General features: G+C 43.1%; 1 protein-coding gene across 1 annotated transcript in view; it reads left to right on the top strand.

Moving 5' to 3' along the window:
* The window catches only part of LOC124132281 (H(+)/Cl(-) exchange transporter 6-like), a 110103-nt gene that overhangs the window by 28885 nt on the left and 58586 nt on the right, over positions 1-22632 (top strand). Inside the window, exons 9-15 of the mRNA XM_046496131.2 lie at positions 7680-7741; positions 9871-9917; positions 11440-11525; positions 11947-12060; positions 12795-12964; positions 18905-18992; positions 20212-20359. Of these exons, the coding sequence (XP_046352087.1) occupies positions 7680-7741; positions 9871-9917; positions 11440-11525; positions 11947-12060; positions 12795-12964; positions 18905-18992; positions 20212-20359 (715 nt within the window). The remainder of the gene's footprint in view (positions 1-7679; positions 7742-9870; positions 9918-11439; positions 11526-11946; positions 12061-12794; positions 12965-18904; positions 18993-20211; positions 20360-22632) is intronic.

The raw sequence follows: 22632 nt of genomic DNA, 5'->3' as shown, positions 1-22632 counted from the left end.
ATATTGGTAGGGGTAACACTGCTCTGTATATTGGGTTGAGTAACACTGCTCTGTATATTGAGAAGGGTAACACTGCTCTGTATATTGGCTTGGGTAACACTGGTCTGTATATTGGGTTGGGTAATACTCTTCTGTATATTGGCTGGGGTAACACTGCTCTGTATATTGGCTGGGGTAACACTGCTCTGTATATTGGGTAGGGTAACACTGCTCTGTAAATTGGCTTGGGTAACACTGCTCTGTATATTGGGTGGGGTAACACTGCTCTGTATATTGGCTGGGGTAACACTGCTCTGTATATTGGCTGGGGTTACACTGCTCTGTATATTGGCTTGGGTAACACTGCTCTGTATAGTGGCTGTGGTAACACTGCTCTGTATATTGGGTGGGGTAACACTGCTCTGTATATTGGGTGGGGTAACACTGCTCTGTATATTGGGTGGAGTAACACTCCTCTGTATATTGAGAAGGGTAACACTGCTCTGTATATTGGCTTGGGTAACACTGCTCTGTATATTGCGTGGGGTAATTCTGTTCTGTATATTGGCTGGGGTAAGACTGCTCTGTATATTGGGTGGGGTAACACTGCTCTGTATATTGGGTAGGGTAACACTGCTCTGTAAATTGGCTTGGGTAACACTGCTCTGTATATTGGGTGGGGTAACACTGCTCTGTATATTGGGTTGGGTAACACTGCTCTGTATATTGGCTGGGGTAACACTGCTCTGTATATTGGGTGGAGTAACACTGCTGTGTATATTGGGTAGGGTAACAGTGCTCTGTATATTGGCTTGGGTAACACTGCTCTGTATAATGGGTGGGGTAATACTGTTGTGTATATTGGCTGGGGTAACACTGCTCTGTAGATTGGGTGGGGTAACACTGCTCTGTATATTGGCTGGGGTAACACTGCTCTGTATAGTGGCTGTGGTAACACTGCTCTGTATATTGGGTGGGGTAACACTGCTCTGTATATTGGCTGGGGTAACACTGCTCTGTATAGTGGCTGTGGTAACACTGCTCTGTATATTGGGATGGGTAACACTGCTCTGTATATTGGGTGGGGTAACACTGCTGTGTATATTAGGTAGGGTAACAGTGCTCTGTATATTGGCTTGGGTAACACTGCTCTGTATAATGGGTGGGGTGATACTGTTGTGTATATTGGCTGGGGTAACACTGCGCTGTAGATTGGGTTGGGTAACACTGCTCTGTATATTGGCTGGGGTAACACTGCTCTGTATAGTGGCTGTGGTAACACTGCTCTGTATATTGAGTGGGTTTAACACTGCACTGTATATTGAGTGGGTGTAACACTGCTCTGTATATTGGGTGGGGTAACACTGCTCTGTATATTGGCTGAGGTAACACTGCTCTGTATATTGGGTGGGGTAATACTGTTCTGTATATTGACTGGGGTAACACTGCTCTGTATATTGGGAGGGGTAACACTGCTCTGTATATTGGGTAGGGTAACACTGCTCTGTATATAGGCTTGGGTAACACTGCTCTGTATATTGGGTGGGGTAACACTGCTCTGTATATTGGGTGGGGTAACACTACTCTGTATATTGGCTGGGGTAACACTGCTCTGTATATTGGGTGGGGTAACACTGCTCTGTATAGTGGCTGTGGTAACACTGCTCTGTATATTGGGTGGGGTAACACTGCTCTGTATATTGGTAGGGGTAACACTGCTATGTATATTGGGTTAAGTAACACTGCTCTGTATATTGAGAAGGGTAACACTGCTCTGTATATTGGCTTGGGTAACACTGGTCTGTATATTGGGTGGGGTAATACTCTTCTGTATATTGGCTGGGGTAACACTGCTCTGTATATTGGCTGGGGTAACACTGCTCTGTATATTGGGTAGGGTAACACTGCTCTGTAAATTGGCTTGGGTAACACTGCTCTGTATATTGGGTGGGGTAACACTGCTCTGTATATTGGCTAGGGTAACACTGCTCTGTATATTGGCTGGGGTAACACTGCTGTGTATATTGGCTTGGGTAACACTGCTCTGTATAGTGGCTGTGGTAACACTGCTCTGTATATTGGGTGGGGTAACACTGCTCTGTATATTGGGTGGGGTAACACTGCTCTGTATATTGGGTGGAGTAACACTCCTCTGTATATTGAGAAGGGTAACACTGCTCTGTATATTGGCTTGGGTAACACTGCTCTGTATATTGGGTGGGGTAATACTGTTCTGTATATTGGCTGGGGTAACACTGCTCTGTGTATTGGGTGGGGTAACACTGCTCTGTATATTGGGTAGGGTAACACTGCTCTGTAAATTGGCTTGGGTAACACTGCTCTGTATATTGGGTGGGGTAACTCTTCTCTGTATATTGGCTGGGGTAACACTGCTCTGTATATTGGCTGGGGTAACACTGCTCTGTATATTGGGTGGAGTAACACTGCTGTGTATATTTGGTAGGGTAACAGTGCTCTGTATATTGGCTTGGGTAACACTGCTCTGTATAATGGGTGGGGTAATACTGTTGTGTATATTGGCTGGGGTAACACTGCTCTGTAGATTGGGTGGGGTAACACTGCTCTGTATATTGGCTGGGGTAACACTGCTCTGTATAGTGGCTGTGGTAACACTGCTCTTTATATTGGGTGGGGTAACACTGCTCTGTATATTGGCTGGGGTAACACTGCTCTGTATAGTGGCTTTGGTAACACTGCTCTGTATATTGGGATGGGTAACACTGCTCTGTATATTGGGTGGGGTAACACTGCTGTGTATATTGGCTGAGGTAACACTGCTCTGTATATTGGGTGGGGTAATACTGTTCTGTATATTGACTGGGGTAACACTGCTCTGTATATTGGGAGGGGTAACACTGCTCTGTATATTGGGTAGGGTAACACTGCTCTGTATATAGGCTTGGGTAACACTGCTCTGTATATTGGGTGGGGTAACACTGCTCTGTATATTGGGTGGGGTAACACTACTCTGTATATTGGCTTGGGTAACACTGCTCTGTATATTGGTTGGGGTAACACTGCTCTGTATATTGGGATGGGTAACACTGCTCTGTATATTGGGTGGGGTAACACTGCTGTGTATATTGGGTAGGGTAACAGTGCTCTGTATATTGGCTTGGGTAACACTGCTCTGTATAATGGGTGGGGTAATACTGTTGTGTATATTGGCTGGGCTAACACTGCTCTGTAGATTGGGTGGGGTAACACTGCTCTGTATATTGGCTGGGGTAACACTGCTCTGTATAGTGGCTGTGGTAACACTGCTCTGTATATTGGGTGGGGTAACACTGCTCTGTATATTGGTAGGGGTAACACTGCTATGTATATTGGTTTAAGTAACACTGCTCTGTATATTGAGAAGGGTAACACTGCTCTGTATATTGGCTTGGGTAACACTGGTCTGTATATTGGGTGGGGTAATACTCTTCTGTATATTGGCTGGGGTAACACTGCTCTGTATATTGGCTGGGGTAACACTGCTCTGTATATTGGGTAGGGTAACACTGCTCTGTAAATTGGCTTGGGTAACACTGCTCTGTATATTGGGTTGGGTAACACTGCTCTGTATATTGGCTAGGGTAACACTGCTCTGTATATTGGCTGGGGTAACACTGCTGTGTATATTGGCTTGGGTAACACTGCTCTGTATAGTGGCTGTGGTAACACTGCTCTGTATATTGGGTGGGGTAACACTGCTCTGTATATTGGGTGGGGTAACACTGCTCTGTATATTGGGTGGAGTAACACTCCTCTGTATATTGAGAAGGGTAACACTGCTCTGTATATTGGCTTGGGTAACACTGCTCTGTATATTGGGTGGGGTAATACTGTTCTGTATATTGGCTGGGGTAACACTGCTCTGTATATTGGGTGGGGTAACACTGCTCTGTATATTGGGTAGGGTAACACTGCTCTGTAAATTGGCTTGGGTAACACTGCTCTGTATATTGGGTGGGGTAACACTGCTCTGTATATTGGGTGGGGTAACACTGCTCTGTATATTGGCTGGGGTAACACTGCTCTGTATATTGGGTGGAGTAACACTGCTGTGTATATTGGGTAGGGTAACAGTGCTCTGTATATTGGCTTGGGTAACACTGCTCTGTATAATGGGTGGGGTAATACTGTTGTGTATATTGGCTGGGGTAACACTGCTCTGTAGATTGGGTGGGGTAACACTGCTCTGTATATTGGCTGGGGTAACATTGCTCTGTATAGTGGCTGTGGTAACACTGCTCTGTATATTGGGTGGGGTAACACTGCTCTGTATATTGGCTGGGGTAACACTGCTCTGTATAGTGGCTGTGGTAACACTGCTCTGTATATTGGGATGGGTAACACTGCTCTGTATATTGGGTGGGGTAACACTGCTGTGTATATTGGGTAGGGTAACAGTGCTCTGTATATTGGCTTGGGTAACACTGCTCTGTATAATGGGTGGGGTGATACTGTTGTGTATATTGGCTGGGGTAACACTGCTCTGTAGATTGGGTGGGGTAACACTGCTCTGTATATTTGCTGGTGTATCACTGCTCTGTATATTGGGTGGGGTAACACTGCTCTGTATATTGGGTGGGGTAACCCTGCTCTGTATATTGGGTGGGGTAACACTGCTCTGAATATTGGCTGGTGTAGCACTGCTCTGTATATTTGCTGGTGTAGCACTGCTCTGTATATTGGGTGGGGTAACACTGCTCTGTATATTGGGTGGGGTAACACTGCTCTGTATATTGGTAGGGGTAACACTGCTATGTATATTGGGTTGAGTAACACTGCTCTGTATATTGAGAAGCGTAACACTGCTGTGTATATTGGCTTGGGTAACACTGGTCTGTATATTGGGTGGGGTAATACTGTTCTGTATATTGGCTGGGGTAACACTGCTCTGTATATTTGGTGTGGTAACACTGCTCTGTATATTGGATAGGGTAACACTGCTCTGTAAATTGGCTTGGGTAACACTGCTCTGTATATTGGGTGGGGTAACACTGCTCTGTATATTGGCTGGGGTAACACTGCTCTGTATATTGGCTGGGGTAACACTGCTCTGTATATTGGCTTGGGTAACACTGCTCTGTATAGTGGCTGTGGTAACACTGCTCTGTATATTGGGTGGGGTAACACTGCTCTGTATATTGGGTGGGGTAACACTGCTCTGTATATTGGGTGGAGTAACACTCCTCTGTATATTGAGAAGGGTAACACTGCTCTGTATATTGGCTTGGGTAACACTGCTCTGTATATTGGGTGGGGTAATACTGTTCTGTATATTGGCTGGGGTAACACTGCTCTGTATATTGGGTGGGGTAACACTGCTCTGTATATTGGGTAGGGTAACACTGCTCTGTAAATTGGCTTGGGTAACACTGCTCTGTATATTGGGTGGGGTAACACTGCTCTGTATATTGGCTTGGGTAACACTGCTCTGTATATTGGCTGGGGTAATACTGTTCTGTATATTGGGTGGGGTAACACTGCTCTGTATATTGGCTGGGGTAACACTGCTCTGTATATTGGCTGGGGTAACACTGCTCTGTATATTGGCTGTGGTAACACTGCTCTGTATATTGGGTTGGGTAACACTGCTCTGTATATTGGGTGGGGTAACACTGCTCTGTATATTGAGAAGGGTAACACTGCTCTGTATATTGGCTTGGGTAACACTGCTCTGTATATTGGGTGGGGTAACATTGCTTTGTATATTGGCTGGGGTAACTCTTCTCTGTATATCTCGTCTCCAGGTCAGTAATCCCTGTTTTGAAGAAGGTTGCATCATGGTCTGTCAACCATCCTTCCACAGCAGTAACAAAGTCTTGTTCTTCGTTAAATCTCGGTCCACACAAAGTTTTTATTTCATAATTGAAACCAGGTGACAGTCCTGAAGAGCTAGGTCGTGTACATAAGGTGCAGCTGCAATCCACAGTCCCGTACGTACAGCAGCCAGTGCATCACGACTGTGTCAACTGGAGCAGTGATCTGATAGTTGCTGGATAGTTTGGGGAGAATGAAAGAGACTGAAACATGCATTCTTGTTTGATTTTCGGACCAAGAACTAAATATCTCCAATAAAGACAAGTGTGGATTGATGCGGAGTGATGTGGATTGATGGCCTCGTATGTGTTCATGAACTCTTATAGTTTACAACATCGGTTTTGTACCTGTCTGTACAGGTAACAATGCATTTGCAATATTCTTTGAAATTCTGATATAATATATTTTCGGGTGTACCGTTAATTTCAAGACAACGTATGGACTTCGTTTAGTTGTCTCTAATAGTTTACACAATGACAAGCACATAACTGTATGCGTTATTATCTTCTAGTGAACACAGATTGGATATATCTAAAACTAAACTCAAGTAAAATATGCATGGGGGCTCGTCCTTAGTATATGTTTATGAATGTGTTAAATTTAAAAAAAGTTAAATACAGTTAACTGCATGTCGGTAACGTTTTTGGATGTTCCATGACAACGATTCTTCTTTGTCGAGTAGTAAACCTGTAGGCCCACGTATTTAATTTATATTTCAGACGTAATGTAACCGATGGCAACTAACATATTGTGGGAAGTAGGCCTTTTTGCAGTAATCATCATCTGCCTCGAAGAAGAGTCGTATTTCACGAAAACCTGACCTCCACTTATTGACTTAACATGTTTTCTTTATTTGAATCGGCTATAATTACAATATAATTTACTTTTGTCTTGTTCATATTGCGTGTAATCGTTATCGTACATATTTACAGCAAACTTTTGATATACTGTATGGGAATCACTACCGGTCGCGCATTTGAGATTTTAACATTGAGAATATACACCTGTCTTTTGACGATCAATTTGAATGTTTGTGAAATATATATAATATTTTTCATAAACATATTTACACCTATTGAGAATCTGTCCATCCCATCGAGTCATCGCTCCATCGTTTCATCGCAGCGCTCCATAATTTCATAAACATCGTCCCATGGGATATTGTCCATGTCCCATGTCAAAACTTGTCTGTCGTGCGACCCGGGGGAAGATCCGGGTAGAGAATAAAACAATCCATTCTTGTCGAAGGAGGCGACTATGCTTGTCGTAAGAGGCGATTAACGTAATCAGCTCGCAGACCTGGATGATGCATGCCATCGTATCCCAATTGTGCAGATCGATGCTCATGATGTCAATCACTGGATTGTCTGGTCCAGATTCGATTATTTACAGACCGTCGACATACAGCTTGAATATTACTGAATGCGACGTTAAACACCGAACAAACAAATAACCACAACAAATGTCTCTCGTGCTCACATGACCAAAACTGACATACATGTTTTTGTTGAATGCACGCGTTTCATTTGTGATGATATTTATAGTTCGAACATGTTTTTTAGAATCTGTATCTTATCGTGTCGTAGCCTTGATCTCGGAGAAACCTGCTCTCTTCATTGCCAGGTCGTACATGGAAAGAACAGCAGTCAATGGGCGAAACGCACCAATTCCAAATCTTGTATTAATCCGTCACCTTTAAACTTGTGATATCCTTTTTCAACGTTGCATAAGATGATGTTAAATATTGTCTGGAATAAAAATTATATTACTCGTCGTTACACACCGTCGTGTGCTTGAAACACATAAGTTTCCATACAAAGAATATCCAACGTGATCAATATACATCAACATGTTTCTTTTGGCTTCAGTTTCAGAGTCTGGCATTTCGAAAGATCAACATTAGAAAATATGCGTTCTTCAGGACGGATAGGTAAGATAAACGATTCACGGTTTTATTGTTCATACTGTTTGACGTTACATGACGTTGATACAATGTGACGAAATGTGAAACGGGATAACAACAGCATTCTTCAGATGGTATCATCGTAAAGATACAAAGTACCATTGTCATCATCAGGAAAATTTCGTACAGGTTGTAAATACGTCTTAAACATAAAATATAAAGAATAACTCAGACAACTATGTCACTTAAGCTTACACGATTTCCCCCAAGTCTTCAACAACAGTGACTCACGACAGACCTAGTGTGAACAGTGTCCCCAAGTGTAGTTCATTACCTAGAGTGACACACTTTACAGACCTAGGTACAGTGTGCACGTGTTCCCAAGTGTAGTTCATTACCTGGAGTGACACACTTTACAGACCTAGGTACAGTGTGCACAGTGTCCCCAAGTGTATTTCATTACCTAGAGTGACACACAGAACATATCTAGATACAGTGTGCACGGTGTCCCCAAGTGTAGTTCATTACCTAGAGTGACACACTTTACAGACCTAGACACAGTAAGCACGTGTTCCCAAGTGTAGTTCATTACCTGGAGTGACACACTTTACAGACCTAGATACAGTGTGCCCGTTGTCGCCAAGCGCACTTCATTACCTAGAGTGACACACTTTACAGACCTAGACACAGTAAGCACGTGTTCCATAGTGTAGTTCATTACCTGGAGTGACACACAGAACATATCTAGATACAGTGTGCACGGTGTCCCCAAGTGTAGTTCATTACCTGGAGTGACACACTTTACAGACCTAGATACAGTGTGCCCGTTGTCGCCAAGCGCACTTCATTACCTAGAGTGACACACTTTACAGACCTAGACACAGTAAGCACGTGTTCCATAGTGTAGTTCATTACCTGGAGTGACACACAGAACATATCTAGATACAGTGTGCACGGTGTCCCCAAGTGTAGTTCATTACCTGGAGTGACACACAGAACATATCTAGATACAGTGTGCACTGTGTCCCCAAGTGTAGTTCATTACCTGGAGTGACACACAGAACATATCTAGATACAGTGTGCACGGTGTCCCCAAGTGTAGTTCATTACCTGGAGTGACACACAGAACATATCTAGATACAGTGTGCACTGTGTCCCCAAGTGTAGTTCATTACCTGGAGTGACACACAGAACATATCTAGATACAGTTTGCACGGTGTCCCCAAGTGTAGTTCATTACCTAGAGTGACACACAGAACATATCTTGATACAGTGTGCACGGTGTTCCCAAGTGTAGTTCATTACCTGGAGTGACACACAGAACATATCTAGATACAGTGTGCACGGTGTTCCCAAGTGTAGTTCATTACCTGGAGTGACACACAGAACATATCTAGATACAGTGTGCACGGTGTTCCCAAGTGTAGTTCATTACCTGGAGTGACACACAGAACATATCTAGATACAGTGTGCACGGTGTTCCCAAGTGTAGTTCATTACCTGGAGTGACACACTTTACAGACCTAGACACAGTGTGCACGTGTTCCCAAGTGTAGTTCATTACCTAGAGTGACACACTTTACGGACCTAGATACAGTGTGCATGGTGTTCCCTTGCTTCCTTGTTGTTTAACGCCGCACTCTGCAGCTATTTGGCGGCGTCTGTAAATAATCGAGTCTGGACCAGTCAATCCAGTGATTGATATCATGAGCATCGATCTACGCATTTGGGATACAATGACATGCATCAACCAAGTCAGCGAGCCTGACCACCCGATCCCGTTAATCGCCTCTTACAACAAGCATTGTCCCCTGTTACGACAAGCATGGGTTGCTGAAGACTTCGTCGAGCCCGGATCTTCACGGCTCTCACAGTGTTTCAGAGTGTTAGTGTCCAGGTCGGGCGGCCATGATATGTACAACTTGTTCTATTGTTTTCTAGCACCTTTAGATGTCATTATGAACGATGCAAACAGTTACAAAAACATACACTGAACTATATAACATGAGAAAATTAAACACAACACGAAGTTTCTATGTACTGCTACTTAGAGTGAGTGTGCCAGTGAATTTAAACTTAACGTCGCATCGGCGATTGTTACTCAGATGTTTATGAATCATTCAATCACATCATCATCAACATCATTAATTTTACAGAGACAAGAGGGACTTTGTATCGGGAGGAGCGGCGGCGGGTGTGGCAGGTATGACGGGGTAAAATGTGATGGGGTGTGGCGAGCAGGAGGGTGTGGAATGTTCGAATATGTAACAGGTAGGACGATGAGGCAGATAGAGTGTGTCAGGAAAGATCGTGTGGCATGTAGGAGGGTGTGGCATGTAATAGAGTGTGACAGGTAATAGGGAGTGGCATGTAGGAGGGTATGGTAGGTAATAGGGTGTGACATGTAGGAGGGTGTGGCATGTAATAGGGTGTGGAAGGTATGACGGGGTAAAACGTGATGGGTGTGGCGAGCAGGAGGGTGTGGCAGGTAATAGGGTGTGACATGTAGAAGGGTGTGGCAGGTAATAGGGTGTGGCAGGTATCACGGGGTAAAATGTGATGGGTGTGGCGAGCAAGAGGGTGTGGAATGTTCGAATATGTAACAGGTAGGACGATGAGGCAGATAGGAGGGTGTGGCATGTAATAGAGTGTGACAGGTAATAGGGAGTGGCATGTAGGAAGGTATGGTAGGTAATAGAGTGTGACAGGTAATAGGGTGTGGCATGTAGGAGGGTATAGTAGGTAATAGGGTGTGGCAGGTAAAAGGGGGTGGCATGTAGGAGGGTATGGTAGGTAATAGGGATGTGGCATGTAGAAGGGTATGGTAGGTAATTGGGTGTGGCAGGTAATAGGGTGTGGCATGTAGGAAGGTATGGTAGGTAATAGGGTGTGGCATGTAGAAGGGTATGGTAGGTAATAGGGTGTGGCATGTAGGAGGGTATAGTAGGTAATAGGGTGTGGCAGGTAATAGGGTGTGGCATGTAGGAAGGTATGGTAGGTAATAGGGTGTGGCATGTAGAAGGGTATGGTAGGTAATAGGGTGTGGCATGTAGAAGGGTATGGTAGGTAATTGGGTGTGACAGGTATGACGGGGTAAAATGTGATGGGGTGTGGCGAGCAGGAGGGTGTGGAATGTTCGAATATGTAACAGGTAGGACGATGAGGCAGATAGAGTGTGTCAGGAAAGATCGTGTGGCATGTAGGAGGGTGTGGCATGTAATAGAGTGTGACAGGTAATAGGGTGTGGCATGTAGGAGGGTGTGGTAGGTAATAGGGTGTGACATGTAGGAGGGTGTGGCAGGTAATAGGGTGTGGCAGGTAATAGGGTGTGGCATGTAGGAGGGTGTGGCAGTTAATAGGGTGTGGCATGTAGGAGGGTGTTACATGTAGGAGGTCGTGGCGGGAAATATGATGTGACAGAATGGGGCTTGGCAGGTAGGAGGGTGTGGCATGTAGGAGGCTGTGACAGGTTAGAGGATGTGGCATTTAGGAGGAAGTATGTTAGCAATAGTTTGTAACGTTTTACTGTGATTGATACACAATCGTTCGTTGTGGCTGAAAGGTGTGACATGCCACTGTCGTGTCTGGTGGTGGATATAAACTGCATGCTGCCTCCATGTGATGTTTGTTACTATCTTGTACCATCTTTTGTGTATTCTCTAAGTATGATAACTGTATATGGTCGAATGATATAATGACAAAATGTTTTGTTCGTTTATTTTCAGCTGCTTTTGGAGCCCCCATTGGAGGTGTTCTGTTTAGTTTGGAGGAAGGGTGTTCGTTCTGGAACCAGAAACTGACGTGGAGGACGGTAACTTGACTTCACGTTGCCAATGATGTTATTGGTCTTAGACAACGGCTAAACAAGGATTGAAGATATGTCAGTCGAAATGTGGAAAGTCAACTGAAATTGGGGAAAGAATGACATGATGAGATTACATCGTGACGGATGTGGACAGGATATTCAAAATGCGATAAATTCTCACCCAAAACATGCTCAAAACGCGCAACATTATTACTTTGGTCATTGGATTCATTACCCTCTTCCTCTTTGCTCTTCTTCTTTGCTCTTTCTCTTTGCAAGGCAAAGGCTCAACAAGTCGTATAAGTTCGTATTCAATAAGCTTGTAATTTATTAAAATATATTGTTATTTCTTGTTTTTCCAATCTTAATAAAATTGTTTTTTTAACTTTTTTGTGTTCTGATTGTGACTCATTTTGTCTACTCCTAGTTCTTCTGCTCAATGGCCGCCACGTTCTCTCTGAACTTCTTTCTGTCAGGACTTGACAGTAGAGACTGGGGGTACTTCTACCTACCGGGACTCATCAACTTTGGAGAATTCAAAGTAAGTAATTTATAAAATACACAGCACTTCAAGACAAAGTGGGCATTAATACAAAGCTTTCAACATAAAAATGGGTAAACTGAACCTGTCACCGCGCATCTGTCACAATGAGAAGAAAAAATGCAATTGTCAAGGCAAAACATAACATGTGACTTTACTGGCTTTCTCTCCCGAGACGTGACTGTCAAATTGCCTGGATATTTAATAAAAATGTGTGTTTTGCCAACAAATATCTTTTTCAGGAACGCTGTTTTGGAATGCATTAATAATTAAGAACATTCTTTGATTCACGCTCCAATGAATGGGTTTACGTGTGTGTGGACGTGTGACCTTTGTTGTATTATCCGCGTCAACCAGAGCGTCATAATCTTTGGTTATCATAACGCAATAATGTTTTTTCACTGCTGGTTGACGGATGTTTAGTTTGATAAAACAATAAATTCCGTTGTGAGAGGCTTTGTATATAATCGATATGAACTTTTTTATTATCAATCATTATATTATATTATACGCTTGTGAATGTTGGGCGGAGCGTGTCATATAGTTTGTTTTACGCCGCTTTGAACAGCACTTCACATTAAGACTTGATGTGACACGAGAGCCAAATGTCTCAGGCATTCACCAGTTTGGTGAAACCAACGCGCACGGGCAGAACGCTGACAAACCCGCATGTTAATAGAGACAGCAATGAGAGTTTCCGGAAGCAGTGACAAGTATATGTCTATTCACCACAGTGCCAGAGCGAGGAAAGTGGAGGATGCCACTTGTGGAACGCTGTCGACCTGCTCATCTTCATCGTGATGGGTTTTGTTGGAGGACTTCTTGGTGCGCTCTTTAACGTCTTCAACAAAGCGTTGACTGTTCACAGAATAAAATATTGTCACACCAAGCATAAAATATTCAAGTATGTACCTACTCTACTTCATGAAGGACACACGCAATATACGAGGGTAAATCGATAACTTCTTGGCCTCACATACAAACTCGTTCGGAATACAAATTGTTTGACGTCAATACAACTGATCCAGCGATGCTCCAGCTATGTGATCTAAATCTGCATCTTGGTACTCCCTAACATACCCAATATACCTCACCTCGTCGTTAATGATAAAAACAATACCATACAGGTTTGATTTGAGATTAGGGAAGAAGTAAAAGTCCGAGGGTGCAAGGTCAGGAGAGTGAGGGCCATGGGGAAGTAATGTAAAGCCGTAATCTGCAGCTGGCAGCCACTGCCACTTGTGCCTTGTACAGAGGAGCATGGCCTACAGGGTATAGTACTTACGAACTGGCTATTCCTCGACGTTCTTTCCTTGGTTTCTCTCAACCGACGTTATTCTGTTGTATAGTAGTACCTATTGATGGTCTGGTCTCGTTGATCATATTCCATAATAATTGTCCCCTAACCTCCTTATAAGACCCACATGTCGGATTTCTATATCTCAAAAGCGAAGTCAAGCGGCTTGCTGTGAATGTAAACGATAAATGCCGCCATATTATGTTGTGGTGGATACGTTATGCACCCTGTCGTAGGTGGGCGCCATGGCATTTATACCCCACAACGGGAGAACCACAGGAGGAATAGTCAATATTCGCACTGAATGTCTTTCATCTCACAAGTATTTGGGTATAATATTTTCTGGAAAGTTTACCTGGAATAAGGACGTTACGAATTCTTCGTTGCAATCCAGAAAGGCATTATTTGGTATCTTAAAATAGCTGTCGAAACTTAGACCTTTGTTTTAGATAGTAAAGTGATGTCGATTTTATTGTAGGGTGCCGAAATAATGGGACAAGAAGTTGACTCAGATTGTAAGCTTAGCAGAGTTATTGAAGGCGTTCATGTTCAGGCATGCAAATATTTTCTTGGTGTGTAGTCGTCAACTCCAAATCATGTTGTACGTGGTGAATGTGGGAGATACCCTGATTATATTTATGCCAACAAGCGGTGTATAAAATATTGGTATAAATTACTATCCATGCCAGACTCGCAACTTCCAAAGAATCATTCATTTTTATCAGAATTTATGATGAGAGCAAAATGTATTTATCAGCAAGACTGGCATGCATCCTTGTCACCTGGTGCAAACACATTCAATTACTCTGTGTATAAACCTATAGTGTGTCAAGAGTATTATATTAAGTTTATTTCTATCCATACGTTTCGTGTAGCTTTAGCAAAGCTTAGATGTTGCTCTCGCCAACTAAACGTTGAGACTGGCAAGTATGCAAATGTTCCAAGAAATGAAAGGTTTTTCAATGTTTTAAAAAGGTTTCGTTCAGGATGAATACCATTTCTTGTTTGTATGCACGGTGTATGCCGTATTGCGTGAACAGTACATTCCAAGAAACGACACTGTACTATGCATTTCACAGATTACATAAATTAAATGTCTCGATCCCAATTGATAAATGTAATGTCATAAGACATTTATCTTTGTATATTTATAAGTCTATGCAATTAAGGACAAAAACTGCTGATGTAAATTTCAATCACAATAATGGCTGCTGTGCAGCTGTTGTGACATGGGCCGATGGCCTACGTTACCTTGCTGAATAAACATAATAATAAACATAATATTTATGTTCTGTGCAGTGGGGCAGGAAACACTCACCTTTTCGCGAACACCTGGAATCATCAATAATTGCAAGTGATTGAAAGACAAATGCTTATGATATAGTCGGAATCGTTATGTAAATTGTTTTGTCGCTTTAATTTATTATTGATATCTTTTTGACATCGAAATTTCCGAATCGAGGTGGAAAAGCTGACTTCTGATTGGCTAAAGAACCCACACATCCTTCATGTAAATTTAGGGCTTCACCTGACACGACCTTGTATGGAGGTGTGCTGAGATCGTTAAGGAGAGAGGTGTAGTTTAGGAGTAAAATATTTCCTTTAAATAACATTGATTTCTTAATGGAATAGGGATGGCAGCCATCCCCATGTGTGTATATCTTTGCCAGATGCCCTTTCCATGGCTCGTTTCTCAATTTTCTTCATTTTCGCAGCTCCTCAAACCTTTCAAACCCGCTCGCTGACTTCTCGACAACAGATGCACTCCGAAACGTGGTGTCGTCTAAAAAGAAATGATACTCTTCATACGCGTGTTAAAACCTCACATTACAAAATGCAATATCTCCAGAAGGCCACGAAATGTTCGAATTACTCTCGTATAACAGTTGATTGGTTGTTAGTTCCTGACAAATAGCACGACACCAGATATGTGCCTGATGTATGTACTGCTGATTGCATGGATCGCCATCACAGTATACGGTTCAATTACTGATCACATAATTCGTTTGCTTTATTGTATTTATAAGTATGTAGAATCACATTTACTTTTTGAGAACCGAAAATGAATTGTCCTAGGCTTGTCCCGCTGCATCTATACATTGACACAGTGTCACGTTTACACGATGTTCTTCTTCCAAACTCGATGTAATCACTCAGACCACAAGCATCCGCAACTCTGCACTGGAAGGTGGAGCATGCAATCTTATCAATTTTATGACATACAAGGGTATTTGGCCTTTCTTGTCTAATGACATGTTTATCTGATGGAGTGACCTGGCAAGATTGATATTTTCATGTGGCGCAGATTTTCCGGTCATAGGATGAGATATACAGGTTATTTGACGTGAAAAGACAAATGTTCTATTTCTTGTGTGTTGCTTTACTGATTTTTTCACGATCTTGCCCATAAAATCAGCGTGACGCTGACGCAGACTGAAAGCAGTGTCAACGCGAATAAAATATCAGTTTGATTTTTTTCATCAAAACATACACAATAAATACAGTTAATTTGGTGTCGTTGTTTGGTGATGAAGAAGATGCAAGCTCTTTGTATTGATTCAGTTACCCACAATGACGTATCTTAAAAACTGTATCCGTTATGTAGTAGACGACTGGACCAGACATCAACTGTATCCGTCTACTTCACGGTGTGGTAGACCGCTGGACCAGACATCAACTGTATCCGTCTACTTCACGGTGTGGTAGATAGCTGGACTAGACATCAACTGTATCCGTCTACTTCAAGGTGTGGTAGACGGGTGGACAAGACATCAACTGTATCCGTCTACCTCACGGTGTGTTAGACCGCTTGACCAGACATTAACTGTATCCGTCTACTTCACGGTGTGGTAGACGGCTGGACTAGACATCAACTGTATCCGCCTACTTCACGGTGTGGTAGACGGCTGGACAAGACATCAACTGTATCCGTCTACTTCAAGGTGTGGGAGACGACTTGACCAGACATCAACTGTATCTGCCTACATCACGTTGTGGTAGACGGTTGGACAAGACATCAACTGTATCCGTCTACTTCACGATGTGGTAGACGACTGGACAAGACATCAACTTTAACCATCTACTTCACGGTGTGGTAGATAGCTGGACCAGACATCAACTGTATCCGTCTACTTCACGGTGTGGTAGACGACTGGACAAGACATTACTGTATCCGTCTACTTCAGGGTGTGGCAGATGACTTGACCAGATATTAACTGTATCCGTCTACTTCACGGTGTGGTAGACGGCTTGACCAGACATCAACTGTATCCGTCTACTTCACGGTGTGGTAGACGACTTGACCAGACATTAACTGTATCCGTCTACTTCACGGTGTGGTAGACGACTGGACCAGACATTAACTGTATCCGTCTACTTCACGGTGTGGTAGTCGACTGGACCAGAGATTACCTGTATCCGTCTACTTCACAGTGTGGAAGACGGTTGGACAAGACATCAACTATATCCGTCTACTTCACGGTGTCGTAGACGACTGGACAAGACATCAACTGTATCCGTCTACTTCAAAGGGGGGTAGACCGCTTGACCAGACATCAACTGTATCCGTCTTCTTCACAGTGTGGTAGACGGCTGGACAAGACATCAACTGTAACAGTCTACTTCACGGTATTGTAGACGACTGGACCAGACATCAACTGTATCCATCTACTTCACTGTATGGTAGACGGCTGGACAAGGCATTAACTGTATCCGTCTTATCCACGGTGTGGTAGACGACTGGACAAGACATTAACTGTATCCGTCTACTTCAGGGTGTGGTAGATGACTTGACCAGATATTAACTGTATCCGTCTACTTCACGGTGTGGTAGACGGCTTGACCAAACATCAACTGTATCCGTCTACTTCACGGTGTGGTAAATGACTTGACCAGACATTAACTATATCCGTCTACTTCACGGTGTGGTAGACGACTGGACCAGACATTAACTGTATCCGTCTACCTCACGGTGTGGTAGACGACTGGACCAGATATTACCTGTATCCGTCTATTTCACAGTGTGGAAGACGGTTGGACAAGACATCAACTGTATCCGTCTTCTTCACAGTGTGGTAGACGGCTGGACAAGACATCAACTGTATCCGTCTACTTCACGGTGTGGTTGACGGCTGGACAAGACATCAACTGTATCCGTCTACTTCACGGTGTGGTAGACAACTGGACCAGACATTAACTGTATCCGTCTTCTTCACAGTGTGGTAGACGGCTTGACCAGACATCAACTGTATCTGTCTACATCACGATGTGGAAGACGGTTGGACAAGACATCAACTGTATCCGTTTACTTCACGGTGTGGTAGATGGTTTGACCAGACATTATCTTCATTCGTCTACTTCACAGTGTGGTAGACGGCTGGACAAGACATCAACTGTAACCGTCTACTTCACGGTGTGGTCGACGACTTGACCAGACATTAACTGTATCCGTCTACATCACGATGTGAAAGACGGCTGGACAAGACATTAACTGTATCCGTCTACTTAACGGTGTGGTAGACGGTTGGACAAGACATTAACTGTATCCGTCTACTTCACGGTGTGGTGGACGACTGGACAAGACATCGACTTATCCTTCTACTCCACGGTGTGGTAGACGGCTCGACCAGACATCGAATGTATCCGTCTACAAGACACCAACTGTATCCGTCTACTTCACGGTGTTGTAGACGACTGGACCAGACATCAACTGTGTCCGTCTACTTCACGGTGTGGTTGACGGCTGGACAAGACATCAACTGTATCCGTCTACTTCCTGGTGTGGTAGATGGCTTGACCAGACATTAACTGTATCCGTCTACATCACGATGTGGTAGACGGCTGGAGAAGACATTAACTGTATCCGTCTACTTCACGGTGTGGTAGACGGTTACACAAGACATTAGCTGTATCCGTCTACTTCACGGTGTGGTGGACGACTTGACAAGACATCGACTGTATCCGCCTTCACCACCATGTCGTAGACGAAAGGCAGGAAAGTAGGCCGACATACGTATCATAACACATGATGCACGGTGTCTCTTAGCGAGCTGTTTCTCCAGAGGATCATTTAGAAATATACTTCAAATACAATGATTTCCAAACATATTATTGACAGTGTCTCATAATCAGACGCCATGACGTCCGAAATATTTCACAGTCTTATATAAGAGAACTTATTGTGAGATTCCAGTATGAATTAATGGAGGGGAGGAGGAGAGGGTGGGGATGAGTATCTAGTGTGTCATTTACTTTACATTTAAAACACTGGCCATGAACGTTTGGAATATCATTTTAAGCAATGCTTATGTTACCACATACCTCCTGGTTATTAACCCCAGTATGGAGGAACAGTGCACGAGGAGAAGTCAGTGCTGTTGTCAGTGGTGTTTTCACTTTAGGGAAATTTTGTATCTGTATGATAAGAAATCTTGACTGTATTACATGGAATTAAAAGAACACATTTTCACCATACTGTCGTACGCAAACCCCCTGACACATGGGCCAGTTTCCTAGATAATATGTCTAACAACTGTCTCGTCTATTTAGAATTCTTGAGGCTGTTTTGGTTGCTATGGTAACAACAACGGTTGCATTTACTGCCGCCATGACCCTTGGGGAGTGCAGTCCTTTAACCGTAAGTTCAACAGCAATAGTCTGGAGAGTATTTATATTTTATATTTTGTTGAGTCGCGACCTCTTGCATGATACAACCTTGGACAAAAACACGCAGTATATGCCACAATGTAACTAAACTGTGACATAGTCTTGCTATCCCTTATGATCCCTGTTTTGCCTTGATTATGATCCCTGTTTTGCCCTGATTATGATCCCTGATTTGCCCTGATTATGATCCCTGATTTGCCCTGATTATGATCCCTGATTTGCCCTGATTGGGATCCCTGATTTGCCCTGATTATGATCCCTGATTGGCCCTGATTATGATCCCTGATTGGCCCTGATTATGATCCCTGATTTGCCCTGATTATGATCCCTGATTTGCCCTGATTATGATCCTTTTTTTGCTACTAGGATGCAACAAAAGAAAAATAAACGTCTGATACCTACATCACTTCGGATTTTCCTCTCACATTAAGCTGACATGCCGTGATATGAAATGTTGTTAACGTGGCTATTAGCTAAACTCACGGCGATGATCGTGAAGGATCGTGTCCATAGCATATCTGTAGTCAGGAATCCAAGCTGAGTAGAAGCATTACACTCTGACTCGTAACTTGGACGGAGACACCATTCAGCCAGAAGCCAATTTACTTCTTTTATCACATTGGTAATTTTGTATCCTCTTGTGTACAGATGCGATCTTTGTTACTTTAAATCAGCCATATATTACAAAAAAATATTTAAGCATTCATGGTTTGCTATTTTCCGTTATCTGGAAGGTGATATTGCTGACTGAGGACTGCTTGTGTTGCTAGGGTGATACTGAGGACTGCTTGTGTTGCTAGGGTGATACTGAGGACTGCTTGTGTTGCTAGGGTGATATTAAGGACTACTTGTGTTGCTAGGGTGATACTGAGGACTGCTTGTTTTGCCAGGGTGATACTGAGGACTGCTTGTGTTGCTAGGGTGATACTGAGGACTGCTTGTGTTGCTAGGGTGATATTAAGGACTACTTGTGTTGCTAGGGTGATACTGAGGACTGCTTGTGTTGCTAGGGTGATACGATGGACTACTTGTGTTGCTAGGGTGATACGGAGGACTACTTGTGTTGCTAGTGTGATACCGAGGACCGCTTGTGTTGCTTGGGTGATACTAAGGACTGTTTTTGTTGCTAGGGTGATACTGAGGACTGTTTTTGTTGCTAGGGTGATACTGGAGAGTGCTTGTGTTGCCAGGTTGAGGGCCATCTGAATGTATCTCTAGAGGAGAATGTGGAGACCACTGTCCGAACCTACTTCTGCGAGGACGGCTACTACAACGACATGGCAACGTTGTTTTTTAACTCACAAGAAGTGGCAATCAAACAGCTTTTCCATCAAGCAGGTACATGTACTGCAGATTACACGTATTTCGCTGATCATGAATATTTATCATAAAGGGTTTGGGATTTCACATGTCCCGTTAAAGTTACGTGCATTGTGTTGTTCATTCTATAGCTCAACAGTTAGAAATAGTTCTGCCTCGATTGATACTTACGTCACTGAGTCACTCTTAATACGAAGACGCAGTTACAAGCGTAGAATCCCCACCAGCACGTCACATGGCCCCATTTGGGGATAATGTGGGCCGTGAATAGGGCCCCAAATGGGGAGCCCTTCGGGGCTCGGTTCAGATTTGTCTGAGGGTTTTAGAATATGGTCCTGAGTTGACGTACGTGTATAGCCCACATGGGCCTCAAATGGGTGTTTGTGTTTTACCGTGCCTGAACCCTTTTGTGGCATCACTATCTTGTATCTTCACATACATATAACATTGTAGGTATATATTCCATATTGCATGTATATTCGAGTTTATAAATTGAAACCATTCTACAATTACTGCGCAGCTCACTTTATAATGTATTTTTAGCAAATATTATGATTCAGCATTACAATACTGTGGAAGAATGTATACTGGCTAACTAAAACGGCCTAATATATACCATCTTTCAGATAAACAATAAAGTTGTGCACAGGAACAAAAGGAGTACACTTCACCGTACCGTTATAATTGAGATGATTTATTATGAACTTAACAATATATATTGGTCAAGTTAATGTTCAATAAACACCCAGAGATTCATTCTAAAAACACCAACATTCAGGACAAGAGTTTGCAGTCCCCACAACTGTTTTGGTTGTAGTTTATTGAATTCCTTTATAACAATATGTTTTTTTAAAGATATTTTAAACTACTCCATGAAATGAAATATTGCTGGAATATTGCTAAAAGCGGCGAAAAACCATAATCACTCACTCACTCACTCATTCTATACGTTATATTAGCTTTTAACTGTACTTGTCTTCAATGTCAAAATTATAGTCTTACATTTGATGCCGAACGTCAGGGGCGTAGCTGAGCCCTCTTGCAGGTGTACAAGCAACGAATACATTATATGAGGTCGGTCTGGTTATCAGTTCCCATAACTGTGATTGTAGACTTCTGCGACTTGGAGTCTTTTCTCGAATATACGACAGTTTACTTCATTTAGTGGACGGCTACAAAACATAGAAACCATAACTGAGGAAGAGGTTCGTGTACATTCCATACCGAAATGAGACCAAAATGGCCGAAGGTGTCTGGTAAACCGCATTTATATATGGAATAATAGAAGGGATATTGTCGCGTTGTCGCCCTTCCAACAACAAGCAAAAAGTGTCAAAATTAACCAAAGCGCGCAATTCTTGCTTTGTATCACTGTGTCGGTGTAGGGGACATCGGACTAATTTCGTAACACAATAACAATGTAAGGATCAGGCAGACTCAAAACAAACGGACCCGCGAATATCCGGGCTAGAATAGGTCCTCAGCAACCCATGCTTATCGTAACAGGCGACTAACGGGCTCGGGTGGTCAGGATCGCTGACTTTGTTGATGCATGTCATTTTATCCAAATTGCGTGGATCGATGTTTATGATGTCAATCACTGGATCGTCTCGTCCAGACTCGATTATTTACAGACTGGCTGGGATGTTGCTGAGAGCGGTGTTAAACAACAAACAAACAACTTAAACGAACCTCATTCACTGGGATTGGACCCCAGGACGAGTGACCGCATGAACCAGATTACACATCTCATTGACTGGAGTAGCTTCCACTCAAAAGATAATGAAGGTACAGAAACTCCAGCCGGTGGTCCTTTACCTGAAAGGAAGATTCAGTCGAAACTATTTTGTCACTGTCCGACTGACTAAGCATTGACCTTTTGACGCAATATCTTAATCGCACATTCCAGGAAAATGTGCAATGTTTAGGAACCGTTTATGGCGTATGAATTAAAGAATAACATCATATGATACATGGATTATAACGCTCGTAAATTTTGTGATGACAAATATCCTGTATTAGGAATAAACACACTGTATGTGGCTCATCAAGGCTCACTTATTACAATGTTTATTCACACTACATTACGCTAATAAACAACATCAAACAAATATTCATAACATGACACTTGCCTCCGGAAAACACACTTTTTTCGTTATGGGTAAGACTTGTTGGGACCCATGGGGACCCAGTGCTCAAGTTGCGTCACCTGGACCTCGAACAACCAAAGTGGGGCCAGTGTGTACATGCTGGCGGGGATCTGACAATTTAAAGCAGTTCACATTTTGGAA

The sequence above is a fragment of the Haliotis rufescens genome, unplaced genomic scaffold (genome assembly GCF_023055435.1).
Source record: "Haliotis rufescens isolate VD_foot unplaced genomic scaffold, xgHalRufe1.0.p SCAF_13, whole genome shotgun sequence".
NCBI lineage: Eukaryota > Metazoa > Mollusca > Gastropoda > Lepetellida > Haliotidae > Haliotis > Haliotis rufescens.
Note: the sequence above shows the minus strand (reverse complement) of the source record. Positions and strands in the feature narration are given on the sequence as shown.